At 32.9% G+C, this 14547-nt stretch overlaps 1 protein-coding gene across 1 annotated transcript in view; it reads right to left on the bottom strand.

The window, feature by feature from the left end:
• SEMA3A (semaphorin 3A) overlaps positions 1 to 6719 on the bottom strand; it is a gene marked incomplete at its 3' end in the record, with an annotated part of 192026 nt that extends 185307 nt beyond the window's left edge. The window contains exon 1 of the mRNA XM_084230360.1: positions 6516 to 6719. Within this exon, the coding sequence (XP_084086486.1) occupies positions 6516 to 6627 (112 nt within the window). The 5' untranslated portion in view covers positions 6628 to 6719. The remainder of the gene's footprint in view (positions 1 to 6515) is intronic.
• Positions 6720 to 14547: the final 7828 nt, after the last annotated feature.

Raw genomic sequence — 14547 nt, 5'->3', positions numbered from 1 at the left:
AAAAAAACAAGGTATATCAAATGAAACATAAAACCACTCAACAATGAATGACTGTAGTAACCACTGAGACTATAATGATGAAAAATTATACGGATCTGGCCTTGAGAAACTCACAATCTGGCCAAACAAAGATGATCCACATAAGTAGTTTCTCAGATTAAAGATGTCATTTAGCATATTTGATAGAACTAAGCTTCATTTAGTTTGTTGATGAAGACTCAAGTAGGCTATGTTATATTTTATCTAAGACATGTTTATGATTGCAGCAATAAATTAAGTTACCATAAGATTTGGTCAACCTTGTTTCCTATGCATATCTCTCCAAGCAAAGGAAACTGAAAACATAGATTTAATACTTCAGTCAGGAGATGTCAAGACTCCTTAAATTTGTGGTTCTTTTAAGTTTTACCCTAAGCTTGTAGAAAATACTAAGACCAAATCATTTGTCATATTTATCAACAAAATTTTATTTTTGCTTATCTTCATTCCCTAATTCAAGTATAAATTGTGTATTCTCTTATCCTGGGTTTGACAGAGTCCAGCTTTGTTACTGTTTGGAAATAGTGTGTGAATTCCCTATTTATACTGATGTTTATGTCTTGGCAATAGAAGGAGATAGTAACTGGAGACATTCAGACTTATTTGTGTCAGACAAAAATTGCTGATTCTTCCATGTTTAATTATGATCATAATTTAAAACAATGTACAAACCAAAAGGAGTCTTTCTTTTAAAAAATATGCCAAATATAATTTTATAAACTTTATATTAACCTATCAACTAGCTACTTTTCAACTATAAATGGTGGCAATAATGTGCCTCATTCTTGCTAAATACACCTTATGACTCAAATACTATATGTGTGTATATTAGGGGTGTATGTGTGTGTGTGTATATTTTCATATATATACATACATATATATATACATAACTGCATATCATCCTAATTGTTTGGTACTACTATTCAACTCATTACATTGTTTTACATTTTATGGATCATTGTATATGTAAAATCCATTTAAATTGAAACATACTATTCATTATTTATTACTTATAACCATTTACTTTTTCAGGGTCAAATGTAGCAATAAATGCATGCAAAGAACACATCAAAATCTTTGAGGAATTTCACTGTCATTAATACTTCTGTTTTGTACATGTTACCTCTCCTGACTCTGATGCCAGTTTTTCCAAACTTGGCCTCCACACATTACACTGTATATTTATCCTAGCAGCCTGCCCACTTCCAAGCTAATGAAAGAGCTGTCACAAATTACTAGTGCCACCTATTAGTGGAAGCATAGAACTGCAAATCATGATAATTCCTTTAAATAGTACCTTAGAAGTCATAATAGATAAAACCCATCCCAAGACTCACACTTGTTCTAATTATGCTTACCATTGGTGGTCTTTTTAAAGTAAGCTCTCACTGTATGCACTAATCTCAGACATTGGAAAGAGTTTCAGAGATTTTCCCTATAATTTTGCATTATTAGATTATTTAATAACAGACTTTTATAAAGGTTTGATAAGAGCGACATCTTATTGATTGATGAATAACTCTTCATGTGATATGATGATTTTGTAAATGAATGTTTTTAGACATTTAATAATTACTTCAAGGTTTATTTTACTTCTGATGCCTCTGGAAGATTTTAGAAAAATTCAAGTGCAAATTCTATTTAGAATAATCCTGACATTACATTTAAAAATTCTCCAGCATTTTTAGGAACTGTGATATATAGATATGTCACTGAATTTTAAATGAGAAAAATTAGGATAAGTTAAACTATACAATTTCTTACATCTGACTTAAAGTTCATGGTAACTTTGTTACTTGAAACACACATCTGAAGGTATGAAGCAAAATTTATCGCCAATACAATTATAGATTCACACCCAGCATAATAGATTATGCTCTGTGAGCAACAGTTTAACTTTTATTTTTGTTGCTAGGAACATATGCAATCATATTAATTAGGTCTAAATAAGTTTATTCCTGAAAGAGTCTTCAATTGCATTAATTCTTGAATATGGAATTTAAATATAATTGAGCAAAACTCATAGCACACGTTAATTTTTTTGTTTGATTTGTATGTGATAATTAAAAGAAAATCAAGAGAAAGTTAGATTTAGTTACCTAAATACTCATATATTTTGTAGGATTGATAGTAGTGGAGTCTTGGAAACAATTCATATAAGGGGAAAAACAACACAAAATGTTAGAATTGGAACAATTATATCTTCAATAATTAGGCTTACTTCAGCTAGAAATAACTGAAACTCATTATCAAAGTTGGTGGCTTAGGGGTTTATATGGGATGATCTGGTAGGCTCAGCTTTTTTCTTACTTGCTAAATTCTAACTGTATAAAATAGTATCCCAAAAGCCAATCTTGGTTGGCAATTTTATACAGAGAAGTCATGAATGGGAGATCTCTACCAGTCCTCACTTGATCTGACCAGCATTTCATCACAAGATGTGTGATGGAGCCTCTTATTTTATTTTGCTTTTTATTATTTTGTCAAGATTATTTATTGTACAGATAAATAAAAAGTTCTAGTTTTCAGTGCACTTAAAGATTTCAGAATCGATAGGATTTTTAAAGTTAATAGTATTTGAGGAAAAAAAGCAATGTTATATAAGAATCAGCAGGTCATGGACATGATGCCAAATGTGGATGACTATTGTAAAATGGTATTTTACAAATAATTTATAACTTCTTTGCTCTGTGGAAGATAATTCCATGTTAACTCTGAAGAGATTTGCAGTATGAGACAAATTACTATTATGTGAATACATGAGATATCCTTGAAGATTTGTTATGGGACTCAAAATCACACTCACCCTGTTATAAAGACATACATACACACATAAAGAATTTTATTTAAAAAACAATAACAATTTTATTCACAGATTTTTTATTATTAACATGAAGCTGTCATTTATATGTATGTATATGTGTGTGAATATGTATTTGTACATGTATATTTCTATACCTATACAGATACCTACACATTGCTTTGGCAGAAATAAACAAAATATTTGAAAAGATGTTAACAAGTTTAATTAGTAAATCATTATTCATGTCAATTAAATTTTGAATTATAATGTATTTAGCTCTAGCAAATAAGAAAACTTTTGAAAATTTTGCATCCTAATTTTAAGGTAAATATCATCTTGCATCAGAAAGGTGTCCATGAGAATTTTGATTCAACTGATAATCTCATTCTTAATAGTAATTAAACTTGACGTGGGAGAAAATAAAACAAAAAAGTAAGATGAAAAGCCTTAAAGTCTACCATGTATTTATGTGTTATTTACACTTAAGTCCTTCCTCTGAAGGTGAGGTAAAGGCATTGATTTAACCTTTGGATTCACATGATTACTGCCACTTTATACTTGCATGTTTCTTTGATTTCTACTAAAACTGAAGCACACAATGTCCTGGAAAAGCTTATTACACTGGGTGATGGAACATTTGTCATTTGTTTAAAACCCCAAACCTAATTTATTTCCTTGTGATTTCCATAGGCTTTACTGAAGTCTTCATTGCACCACACTTTCCAAAGGAAGATTATATGATATTCTGGTATTTCATGAGAAAAGTGAAATTTGACAGTTTTGTAGGGGAAATAAACAGTGTGCACCAATTTTGAAAAGGAGCATTTCAACATTTAGCTCTATTACATATATTTAAGGAAAAGTATCTCTGAGTAAATGTTTCTTGAAGATAATTTGTATGTGACTGCTAAGATTTACAGAGTTCTCACATTTGCTTCCCCCACAAGGATTCTAAATCAGAAGGGTTCAGAGGAAAAGCCAGCATACCCCATTTTTCTAATATTATCACTTCTCCAGATGGTCCTGAAAACATCTATTCAATTGATTTTTTCCTAGAAAGTAGAGGTGCCTTATTAGATATGTGTGTACATCAACTACAAAGGCTGCCTTCTTGTTCTTACTTCTTTTTCTTTCTCATTTAACATATCAAATCTCTCTCATCCCCTACCAGGCAAGATGACAAGCAGAAAGTAAGTACAGTGATTGCCTGAAACTTTGTCTTGGCAACCTGAGCAATGAGAGAGTTAATGGTGGATCTTTGAAAACAAGTGACCATGGGAAATTAGGGTTGGCAGGGATTTAACTCTTCATGAATCATGCTGGAATATTTTTAAGGGCAATGCTATGGATGTTTTAACAATGTTTGACATCTAATTAAGGAGGAAAAGAAGTAGCTAAAAAAAAATTCCCCATTATAGTTTAGAAACAAAGTAGTAACAACTGACTACCAGGCATTTGCTTTGGCAAAACAAGTGTACATGTAGGCACAAAAAGTTAATGACAGACCAATAAAATGACAGAAGAAAAATTGCTCAGGCTATTCCTTTTATTCTCTTTGCTGTTGCTCATTTCACAGCTTATTTTACCAAATTGCCAAGCTCTAGGTATAGCAATAGAATCGTTATTTAGCTGTAGGGAAGTTTGTGATTTAAAGCAAAGCAGAATAATTTTAATGGATGCCATTGTTAGAAGAGAGTTTATAAAGACAGTGCCAAACATATACATCTTGTTAATATACACAACTTACTGCATCAGGCAAGAATAAAGCATTTCTATATAACAAAGGGGATTTCTAACTAAATGCTATTCTTTTAATATAGAAAAAGGACTGATGCCTCCTATATAATGGAGAGTAAGGTGTTACCATGGAAATAAAATTTTGACAAATAAATAAGCGTAATTCTCTATTTTTATTTTACAATTTACTTAGCTCTTAGACAAGTATTCCCAAGTCTATTAGATTTTTAAAATGTATTTCATGCTTTCAAACTTGTTATCCGAAAATTATAGCATTAAGTCATTCACATGTTTAAGAACTGAACTTGCACATAAAACTTAGACATAAGAAATATAAACTTCGATAAAGTGAACCATCAACCTAAGAATTATTTGACAGCCTCCTCTCAAAGAGTGAAATAAGAAAGCAAAAACTGATGAAAACACAGAGGTCAAAATACTATATCCTAGAGATAAGTACTAAGTAGATAATAAAAATGTAATTAGATACTGAATACATGCTATATGATTATTTTTTCATATTACATAATGAGTGCAACTACAATTACATTTGTCAGTTTAAAATCCAACTCCAATTTAATAACCAGGGAATATTATGCCAAATATATTTATTTTCCAATTCCATGTATTTTATTGAAAAAGTATTAAATCCAAATAAACACATATAATAGGTGTTTAATTTTCCAATTCAAAGTGTGAAAATTGCATCTCTCTTTCCTATTTGTGGTCCTCATTCACACTACAGCCTTCAGAAAGAGATGTTCCCATCATGTGAAAATTAAACAGTGTTTTCTGGCATAAGAGCAATGTACAGTAGACAGACAATTCTACAGATAGTTTCAATAATTTTCTCTCACATTACAGTCTAAATATGGAATATAGTTGAAGCTGCTCACTGCTCCACCCCCAATTCTAGAAATCTGAGAATAAGAAAGCAACACCTTAGGGAATAAAACTACTTGAGTTAAAACGGTTTAATCTTCAACTCCATTTTAATAATACCTCCATAATATAAATATTCTCTTCCATTAAAAGTCACCTATATTCATATGTGTAACTGTGAAATCTATGTAAGCATTGCTTAATGCACATATCCATAAAGTCTATTTAAAGAAATGCAGAATATTTTCTTTAAAATCTTCATAAAATAGCATACACATACACATTAAACTGTGACCAAATAAAGTACTAGCAACCATGTGATAAAGCTTTTTTTCCTCTCTGAAATTGATCCCCTTTTTTGAGAAGTTCACACAACTAGCTGTGCAAGTAGAAAGTATGTCTCTTCCATTCTCACTGAAGTACATATGGAATTAAACATATAACATTATATTTCAAAGGCTTTAGCTTTACACCAATTAGTCAAATACACAGTCTTTTGTACAATCATAACACACTGTGGAAAAACTAGTCTGTTCTCTCCAGTTTATATTCTCTTGGCAAACCATGATCTACTGCTTATGTTAAGCATCTGATTGTCAGATTTGAACAAACTGAATATTCATGATGATGATTAACCATTTAGTGTCAAAAACTAAAAAAATACAATCTATCATAATAATTATTGTAGGGGATGCATGCACATCTACAAAGAGACCATTTTTGCAATAATGGTTTAAAAATATTTTAATAGAGGTAGAGTCAGAAAAACTAGCAGGATATATGATCACATATACGGAGGATCAGCATTTACCGGCTCTGCAAATGTGATTAAATGTTCTTTGTTTGCATTTAAATTGTCATATATCAAACAGAAGACATGCTTTTCTTTAAAAAAAAAAAAAGTGCTTAAATCATCTTAGAAAGACACACAGAATCACATAGGTTTCCCAGGTTAAACTGAAGATTTTATGGTTTGGGTTGGGAGGGAGTTCAAGAAATGAAAAGGCAGAGGTCAGGGGAAAGCTAGACAAATAAAAGAAAAATAAAGACTTACCTTTGTAGGATAATTTCAGCCTTGGCACATTGTTCTTCCCATTTTGATAGTTTGCTCTGGCTGTAAGTAATACTCCCCAGAAAAGACAGACAATCCTAGCGAACCAGCCCATGCTGCAGAGACTGTGAGTCCCTATGCTGCTTCAGTCTTCCCTCCTGTATTGTGCGGCCAGAGAAGTTCAAACAATCTGGAAACTGGAGGTAACAGGTGATTTAGGTCAGTTTCATTCATAAATGCAGACAATCAAGACCTCAAGGCAACACTAACACCTCTTCTTCTGTAACAGTCACTGAAGCACAGAAACTTCAAACCCTCCAAAAAGAAAAAAAAAAATCGAGCCAGGCACCGGATAATGAGGCACAACTGTTGTGTGCGAAGAAAAAAAATTAACAAGGGCTGCTGCAGTGGTGCTTAAGAAGCAGTTCCTTTTATCTAGGCTCTTCTGATAGCCGGTGGCAGACTCTAATCCTGCTCTCTGCTTCATTCGGCTCCGGGGAAGCAGAATGAAAGGGAAACAGAGAAAGAGAGGGGGAGAGAGAGAGAGAGAGAGAGAGAGAGAGAGAGAGAGAGAGAGGAACCTTGAGCAGCGCGGACTTTTCCTGTACACATGTAGAGAGAGATGACACAAGATCCCACAGACAGGTTTTCCCAACACTCACTAGACTGGCTGACAATGGGAGAACAGGCAAGCTCAACCCACTCCCCTTCCCTCCTGTCACACAACACATGCAAAAAACATCTCGTAGAGATTAGAGCCGGGAGCAGAACCCTCCAGCGTGCCTGTGAAAGGCATGTAGCTATAAATTTACTTCCCAAGGCAAGCGTTGTTTTATAGCCATTTGTAGGTGCAATTTTGATTTAAAAAATCTGAATTTTGCTACCTACATAATTTACAACTCCTGCCCATTATGTCATTGTGCCGACTTGGCATTATGTGTGGACATGTATGTATATGTTTATATCTATGCACACATGCATAGAGATGTAGAGCCTTTTCATCAACATAACTTTAACCACTGAAGGTTTTAAAGCCTTGTTAGAGATCATTTCCTCCTCCCAACAAACCCTCTTGGCTCAACTGCTCCCTTCCCCCGCCCCACTGCAATTTCAGAGAAGAAATTCCTAGTAAAGCCCATTTCAACAATCAGTTCAAGACAAATATAGGTCCACTGAGAATTATAAATTACAACAAGGGATTCTCAAAAGGATACTCAGAATTTAAAAACATCTATGGTTTTCTAGCTTCTGGAATGTTTTGGCTAACATTTTGAATGCATCACATCTCATTAATTAAAGTCACTTCCTCAGTTTGGTTGACAGGGCAGAGGAAGATGACAAAGTTCACAAAAGTCCCTACTGAGTATCAAGGACCAATATAAAGAGCCTAGCTCTGTGTCTCCATGAGTTGGTGAAGGTTTGTGAAATTTTCTTGGGACACATATATAGGAATTCAGGCAGTCACACACACCATCAGTTCATTCCCAAATAGGCATGTTGCTAGAGGTGTTTGAATTCCCTCTTCATTTTTCTTTATTTTGACATCATTGTTCACTATTAAACTCCCTCTTCCATTTTTCTCTCCATTTTCTCCAAAGCTAATATCCTGCTATTTTCGTGGTGATTTATAAAAGTTAATAGGACAGGACTTCTTTACTCCTCCACTGGTTCTGCTCTACATCTACAGCAGACTCCCACCTCACGTATAACTGACACGCGTGAAATAGAGAAGAGAGAACACTACTTCAGTAACATGGACATTTCTCAGCTGAAAGGAGAGAGTCTGGCAACTAAAAACATCAACACTTTCTGAAAGGTGTTTACTATACTTACAAAAATGATCTAAGAGTACCGTCACTGAAACTTTCATTACTTAATGTCTACTAACCAACAGAGCAACAACTTCTGTGTCTCTCTGTCTCTGTCTCTGCTCTCTCACCCCCTCCCCCTATTGGGTGTTTGTGTGAGTGGAGGTGGAGGAGGGAGGATTAGGAAAGGAGGAAGAGGATTAAAGGAGGGGGGGTGGGGGCAGGGAAGAAGGGTCCCCACTCTACTCCACTAGATTGATTCATCAAACAGACCTTATTGTATTTGTCAGTTTCCACAGCCTACTGATCAGTCAGTATTGTTAAGAAAATACAATCCGAAATAATGTTGATTTTACTGATTCCCACACTTGTTATCCTGAGCACTTTTCACGCTCTAGGCAATGGATTAAGGCTACAAATGACAAGAGGCTTGTCTTTCTTCCATGGATTATTCTCTATAGACATTCATTCTGCAGAGGAATTCATGTCACTTTGGGATTACCTAAAGGATTGGACTAATGAATTATCCTATTGAAATATCACATATAATTTGTTTGAATACTTTAAATAGTTGCAATGTTTTCATTAATATATATTAAAATGTCTTTAAATATTTCTTTTTTTCCCCTCTAGCTCTTGTTACCTAAGTAGGAGAGCAAGTTTATATTTGTCTAAACTAAACAGGATAAGCAAATTTAGAAATGTATCCATTACACTTGCGTAATGTCTAATCCTGAAACATTTTGATGTGTTCCAGGAAAAATAAAAGGTTGTAGGTAAAATTCAGATAAAAGAAGTCAGAATTGACTCCATGGGGAAGAAAGAAATTCAATCTGGATTTTGAACCACAAAATCAGGACACAGTTATTTCATTCTGGAAAACAAATAATTTGATGTTGAAGCCAGGAATTTAGTAGCACAGACACCCCTATGTTTATATACACAGACACATAATAATAAAAAAAAAACTTTTATATTTATATTTGATATATTTTAACTACCCAAATTTTTCATGATTTTTGGATCTTTTCAGAGGTTTGAAAGTTCAACAAATTCACATTTACATTTCTTTTCTATAGATTTCTTCTATTTAAAAATGTGAAATATTAAGTTTTCTTAGGCAAGCATAATTGTCTTAAACTAATTAAATTATAAAATTGTAGGAAATTGAAGCCACACATAGATATTTTAACTGTAATTTAATATAAGAAGAAGAAATTACAACCCTAAGGTACTAAAGATAGTATTTACAATTTTATATTTCTACTGCTTTCCCAATTGACTTTGGGTAGGGTTAAATAAAATCATTTTCAAATTTTTCTTAATTCCCCAAACATGTTAGGGATAACAACTGAGACAGAGGAAGGCAGGGGTGGGCCTTGGCCAGAATATGACTATATGTGTCAATGGTGGATTTTGCCCTCCTCCTTCCCCCAGCCCCACAAGGAACATCACTCCCTACTCTAACAATCTGTGGCCTAACCACCGATGCAATCAAGTCTGTGCTATTTGCTACCTTAGCCAACTGATTTTACTACATCATATACTACTTTTTAAAAGTCAGAAATATTATCTGAACCTTTTAACACTGAATTTTGCTTAAAATAGAGTGAATAGCTTTCTTTCTTTTTTCAAAGCAGTCTATTTTCAATTATTTTCTCATCCACAATCTAATCACAGTGTATAATTAACTGCTTGCAAGTGAGTTCCTAATATCTTCTTAAATTTCAAGCTTTCAGTTGTGATTAACTCTTATTACAGTGTCAAATTTGAGCAGGTGCTTAATATGATGATCATGCTGTTGTATACATTTCTGTCAAATAAATCAGTAGTTTTTAGCCTCACCCTACTCCATATTGAGATGGATTACAAAGACTTTCAAGTATAAAACTAAGAGTGACAGTTTTCTGGGTGGCGTGCTTGATTTTCTAGAGAAACAACACTTTCCACTTCACAACAGGTTGGTTAACTCTTGCTATACCATAGAGTAATAGAAGATACATAGTAAATCATTTCTTCACTGGAAATATGTTTTTGACCTTTTCAGGTAGTAGATAAAACCAATGTGTATATATTTTAAATGTCTACTCTGTATTTTGTTATTTATTATGAAACAAATTGTGATAACAATAAACATTGCAATTTAAGAGCATACATTATTCTAGTTCTTGAGGTAATATTCCAAGTGCTTCACCAGATTATATATCCTGAATCTTTCTGTGGGTGGTTGTGGAAACATGCGCAAGAAGAAATAAAAGATATATGTGCATTAAAAAATGTATGCGTATAAAAGAATAAAAAGGAGAAATACAGTTTAGGTGTATATAAAAGAGTTAGTGGATCAGGAGTACTTGAAATTTATTGTATATCTCGTTAAATATTTGCCTCTCCCTGTAATTTTCCTCTATCCCTGTTTTCACTATGGTTAGATGAAGAGACTCCCCAAAAGGAGTGGTACCAACAGAAGTAGATTACCCCTCTATGATAAATGACTGAATTAAGAATTTCAAAGTGAGTATATTGGAAGAAAACCATTACTAAAAACAGACAAATTTCAGTACACTTCTCAAGGTGCTATCTAATTAAGTAAATAACAACAAACCTATATTAGTTTCCATCCAACATCTGCTATTTCCTATTTTTTTTCTTCAAGGGAATGCTTCATGAATATATGAGAAAGGTCTGTGATCAACAGAATTATATCAAGTACGATAGTGGAACATTTGCCCTTGCTTTGACATCTCATGTTGAAAATTCATTTTTAATGAGGGTTTTTCTGGTACAGGGAATCTGAACCTTTTTTTTTTTCCTGAAAAAGAAATTGTGTGGGTGAAAACATTCTTTAGAAGGTCAGAAGATATCCTATTAATTGGGAAAACTAAGTAGTTGATGTATTATTTGTTCTAGCCAAAAATGATAGCTATTTAGGAACTACTATGGTAGTGGCTAAGAAGTGGGGGTGGCAGGTTAAAAGCAGTATTTCAGAAATTAAGTTAAACTTTTCACAGTCTGACCCTTTTGAATGTTCTAAGTATAAGCAACATGTAAAAGCATGAGTTAAAGGAGGAATTGGTAAAATGCAATGGGAATTCAGTCTCTAGGGAAGCATTAACTCTTGCCTTTCCCTCTTCCCTCCACCAAAATAGAGATTTCTGTAAAACAAGCTCATCCTTCCTCTGGATTGATTCTGTAACAGTTTGAAAAAAAAAAAGTTGCATATATTCTCTTTTGACAACAATGTCCATGACACAGGGACTCAAGATAAAGGTCTCCTTTTCCCCCCAAATGAATTGAAGTGATAAATGTTAAATCAGTATAGAAGGAGACTAGAAACTGGCCCAACAGTCACATTATTCGTAACTGGAGATTTTTAACAAACTTGAAACAAAGGCTGTTGAAATTACAGATCAAGTTTAGTGATAAGGTGAGCAAGTTGCTTCTCTTTCCTTGAGAATTTGATCTGTGGGGCTGGTAGGTATGTTTTCTTAGGTTATAAATTTGAATGAGGGGTGGAAGAGAGCAACAAAAATAGAGATGCATAAAATGTTGTATGGGTTGTATCCAAGTTGCCGAAAGTGGCTAAACTCCAATTATAGGCACATGAGTTATCACTTCTCCAGTTTCTCTTTCTTTCAACTTCTCAAATCATCACATTTTTTTAATATTTCAAAATGCTCTAAACATTGGACTATTCCTTTTCTATTTAATAAGCTTGCTGTCACTACAACTTCTTTATTAGATTATCTGATAAGTGAATGAAGTGTTCTGAATATCAATATATTGAAAAACAATAAAACTCTGAAAATACCTGCTTTTTTTTTTTTCCTAAATAAGAGTGTCTCCACCTCAACTGAAATGGAACAGGAAAGTTTTCAAGTGAGACAAAAATCCCATTGTTAATACTGATCAGTACAGGCTAGGCAGTGAGGAGGAAAAAATGAGGCGTCTGTGGAATACAAATGAAATGAGCAGGTTGGCTGTTGAGTGTTTCAGGATTTGAAGTTATTAGTTATCTGTTTCAGTGAAGGCATATCACCCATCTTCTCAACGAATAAATAAATAAGCAGATCTATAGTAAGTAAATAAAGTGAAGAAGCTAGGCGATATTGTTTAAGGGATTACTTTACATCTGAATCAGGCGATGCAGATGTATATAGTTCCCCTTTGTTATCCTCTGAAAAGAATGTTACACCTCAAATGTAAATTTGCTAAAATCTTTATGTTCTCACAAGCAGCCTTTTTCCTCTTTAAAAAATATATTTTAAGTGTTTAAAACTGATAACAATAGGGAAAAGAAATGTTGAACCTAAAATTAAAGCTACTTAAAGGGGTTCATTAGAATGGCAAAGCCAACTGTTAGGTGGATGGTGACTCAAAAACTCAGTGCATTCTGCTTTTCAGGGATCGTTTCTCCAAATAGCAAGAGTTAGAGAAAAAAAGACTTCAATTATTTTCTATTTAGTATAGTCTCAAGTGTTAAATATCATCTGGTCATGTCTTCCTCACCCCCGTTTTTTCTTTTGTGGCATGGGGGATGGGGTAAGAATTATAAACCAGGTTTCATGTCACTGACTCAGCTACAGGAGCAGCTGTCACCTCATGGAAGAGATTAGGACATACCTTGTTCGATGGTTACAATATTTTCTATTATTAATAAATAATATGTGAAGAAAAAAGTCCTTCCCATTTTTGCTCAGGACATATCCATAGATTTAATCTCTTTGAAAATCAATCAACATAAATTCATTTTCTCATGCCTGCTGTATCGCTGATCAGTGAAGGAGCATTCAATAGATTCTGCCTTGCATCTTCTTAAATTACATATCCAAGTTAAAAACAGTTTGATTAAGGACTTCCCTGACAATAACTATTACTGTGCTTGTTTTTTGTAAAAGTTGGTACATAGCTTTGATAACAAAAAAACTTTAAATATCCAAACATCAGACAAAAATTTATAAAAATCCTTTAGTGCATAAAAATAATGTCCACTATCTCAGTCTGGATTCTCATACAGGCTTAAACTCTTACCTAAATGAAAGTGTTAGCAATTATGTACTAATATGCCAATTATATATAAGGGAAAATCTAGTCAATTTCTGAGTTAAGATATTACAAATGAGTGTATTTTTTACTGTGTAAGTTTTGTAGAAAGGAATTTGAATTTTTTTATAGACTTGGAGAGTTTGGTGGTCTCATGTTGACATTATATAACCACTGCTGATTTAATGATGCTATGAAATTGATTTCAACACAGATCAAAATAAAAATATTTAGAGAAATAAGAAAACTGAATTTGAATGAATCAAACTAAGTACAATAGTCTATTTTGTGGGCTGGTAACAAGAGTTTGTGGGTGCTTGCCACTGTAGGTAACTCAGCACACTTAATTTTGTTTCAGAGTGTCAATTTTAAATATACTTTCTTTAAATTCACATACAGTCACCACTGGAAACATTTTACTTATTATATTTATTATTTTCTATTTATGCATTCATTCAAAAGATTTTTGAGAATTGCTTAGGTGTCAAACACTGTGACTTTCAAAACAAATGGCTATTTTTTGAAAATAATAATATCCATTCCCCATAACCAATTTATCTGGTCTTTGTATTTGCAACTGATATAAAAAAAAACTACAATTTTTTTGTACTTATTTTGGCAGAGTGCCTTGTTCACTTAATTATTTTTAAAAAAATCATCTCTACCTTCTTTTTTTTTTTAATCAAATCCTACATCTGTTTTCATTACTTGCAGTAATATCTTGTCTATTATTATGAGGAAAACACCAGTCAATGACAGATAATTTATGCAGTTTTGTTGGGTTATTCATGATTGTGGCTGCTTATTGTATTTCTGTAAAGTTAACCCCTCTTATGTCAGGATTTTATTTTAGGAAGACAATTTTTTTAAGTACATAATTTTCCACAATATTTTGTGATGCTCTCTCCATTATGATTCTATGGTGTTGTGCACCTACATCTATTATAGTTCTTATTCCTTTATATTACAGCAAATTCCTCAGTAGACACTACTCTTAAAGAGAACAGAAACTTTTTTATCATTATTTTATTTTTGATGTAATTTTCATTACAGAGTAAAATTTAACATTTAATTAATGGATTTATTAATTAATTAAAGAGCCAGGGGAAATATATGCTAGATAGGTAAATTTTGTGTTCCAGAAATCTCATAATTTTAATAAGTAGTTTGGCAGAAATTATTTCACT

Source organism: Talpa europaea (genome assembly GCF_964194135.1).
Source record: "Talpa europaea genome assembly, chromosome: 3".
NCBI lineage: Eukaryota > Metazoa > Chordata > Mammalia > Eulipotyphla > Talpidae > Talpa > Talpa europaea.
The sequence above is the reverse complement of the archived record's forward strand: the minus strand, read 5'-3'. Positions and strand labels throughout refer to the sequence as shown.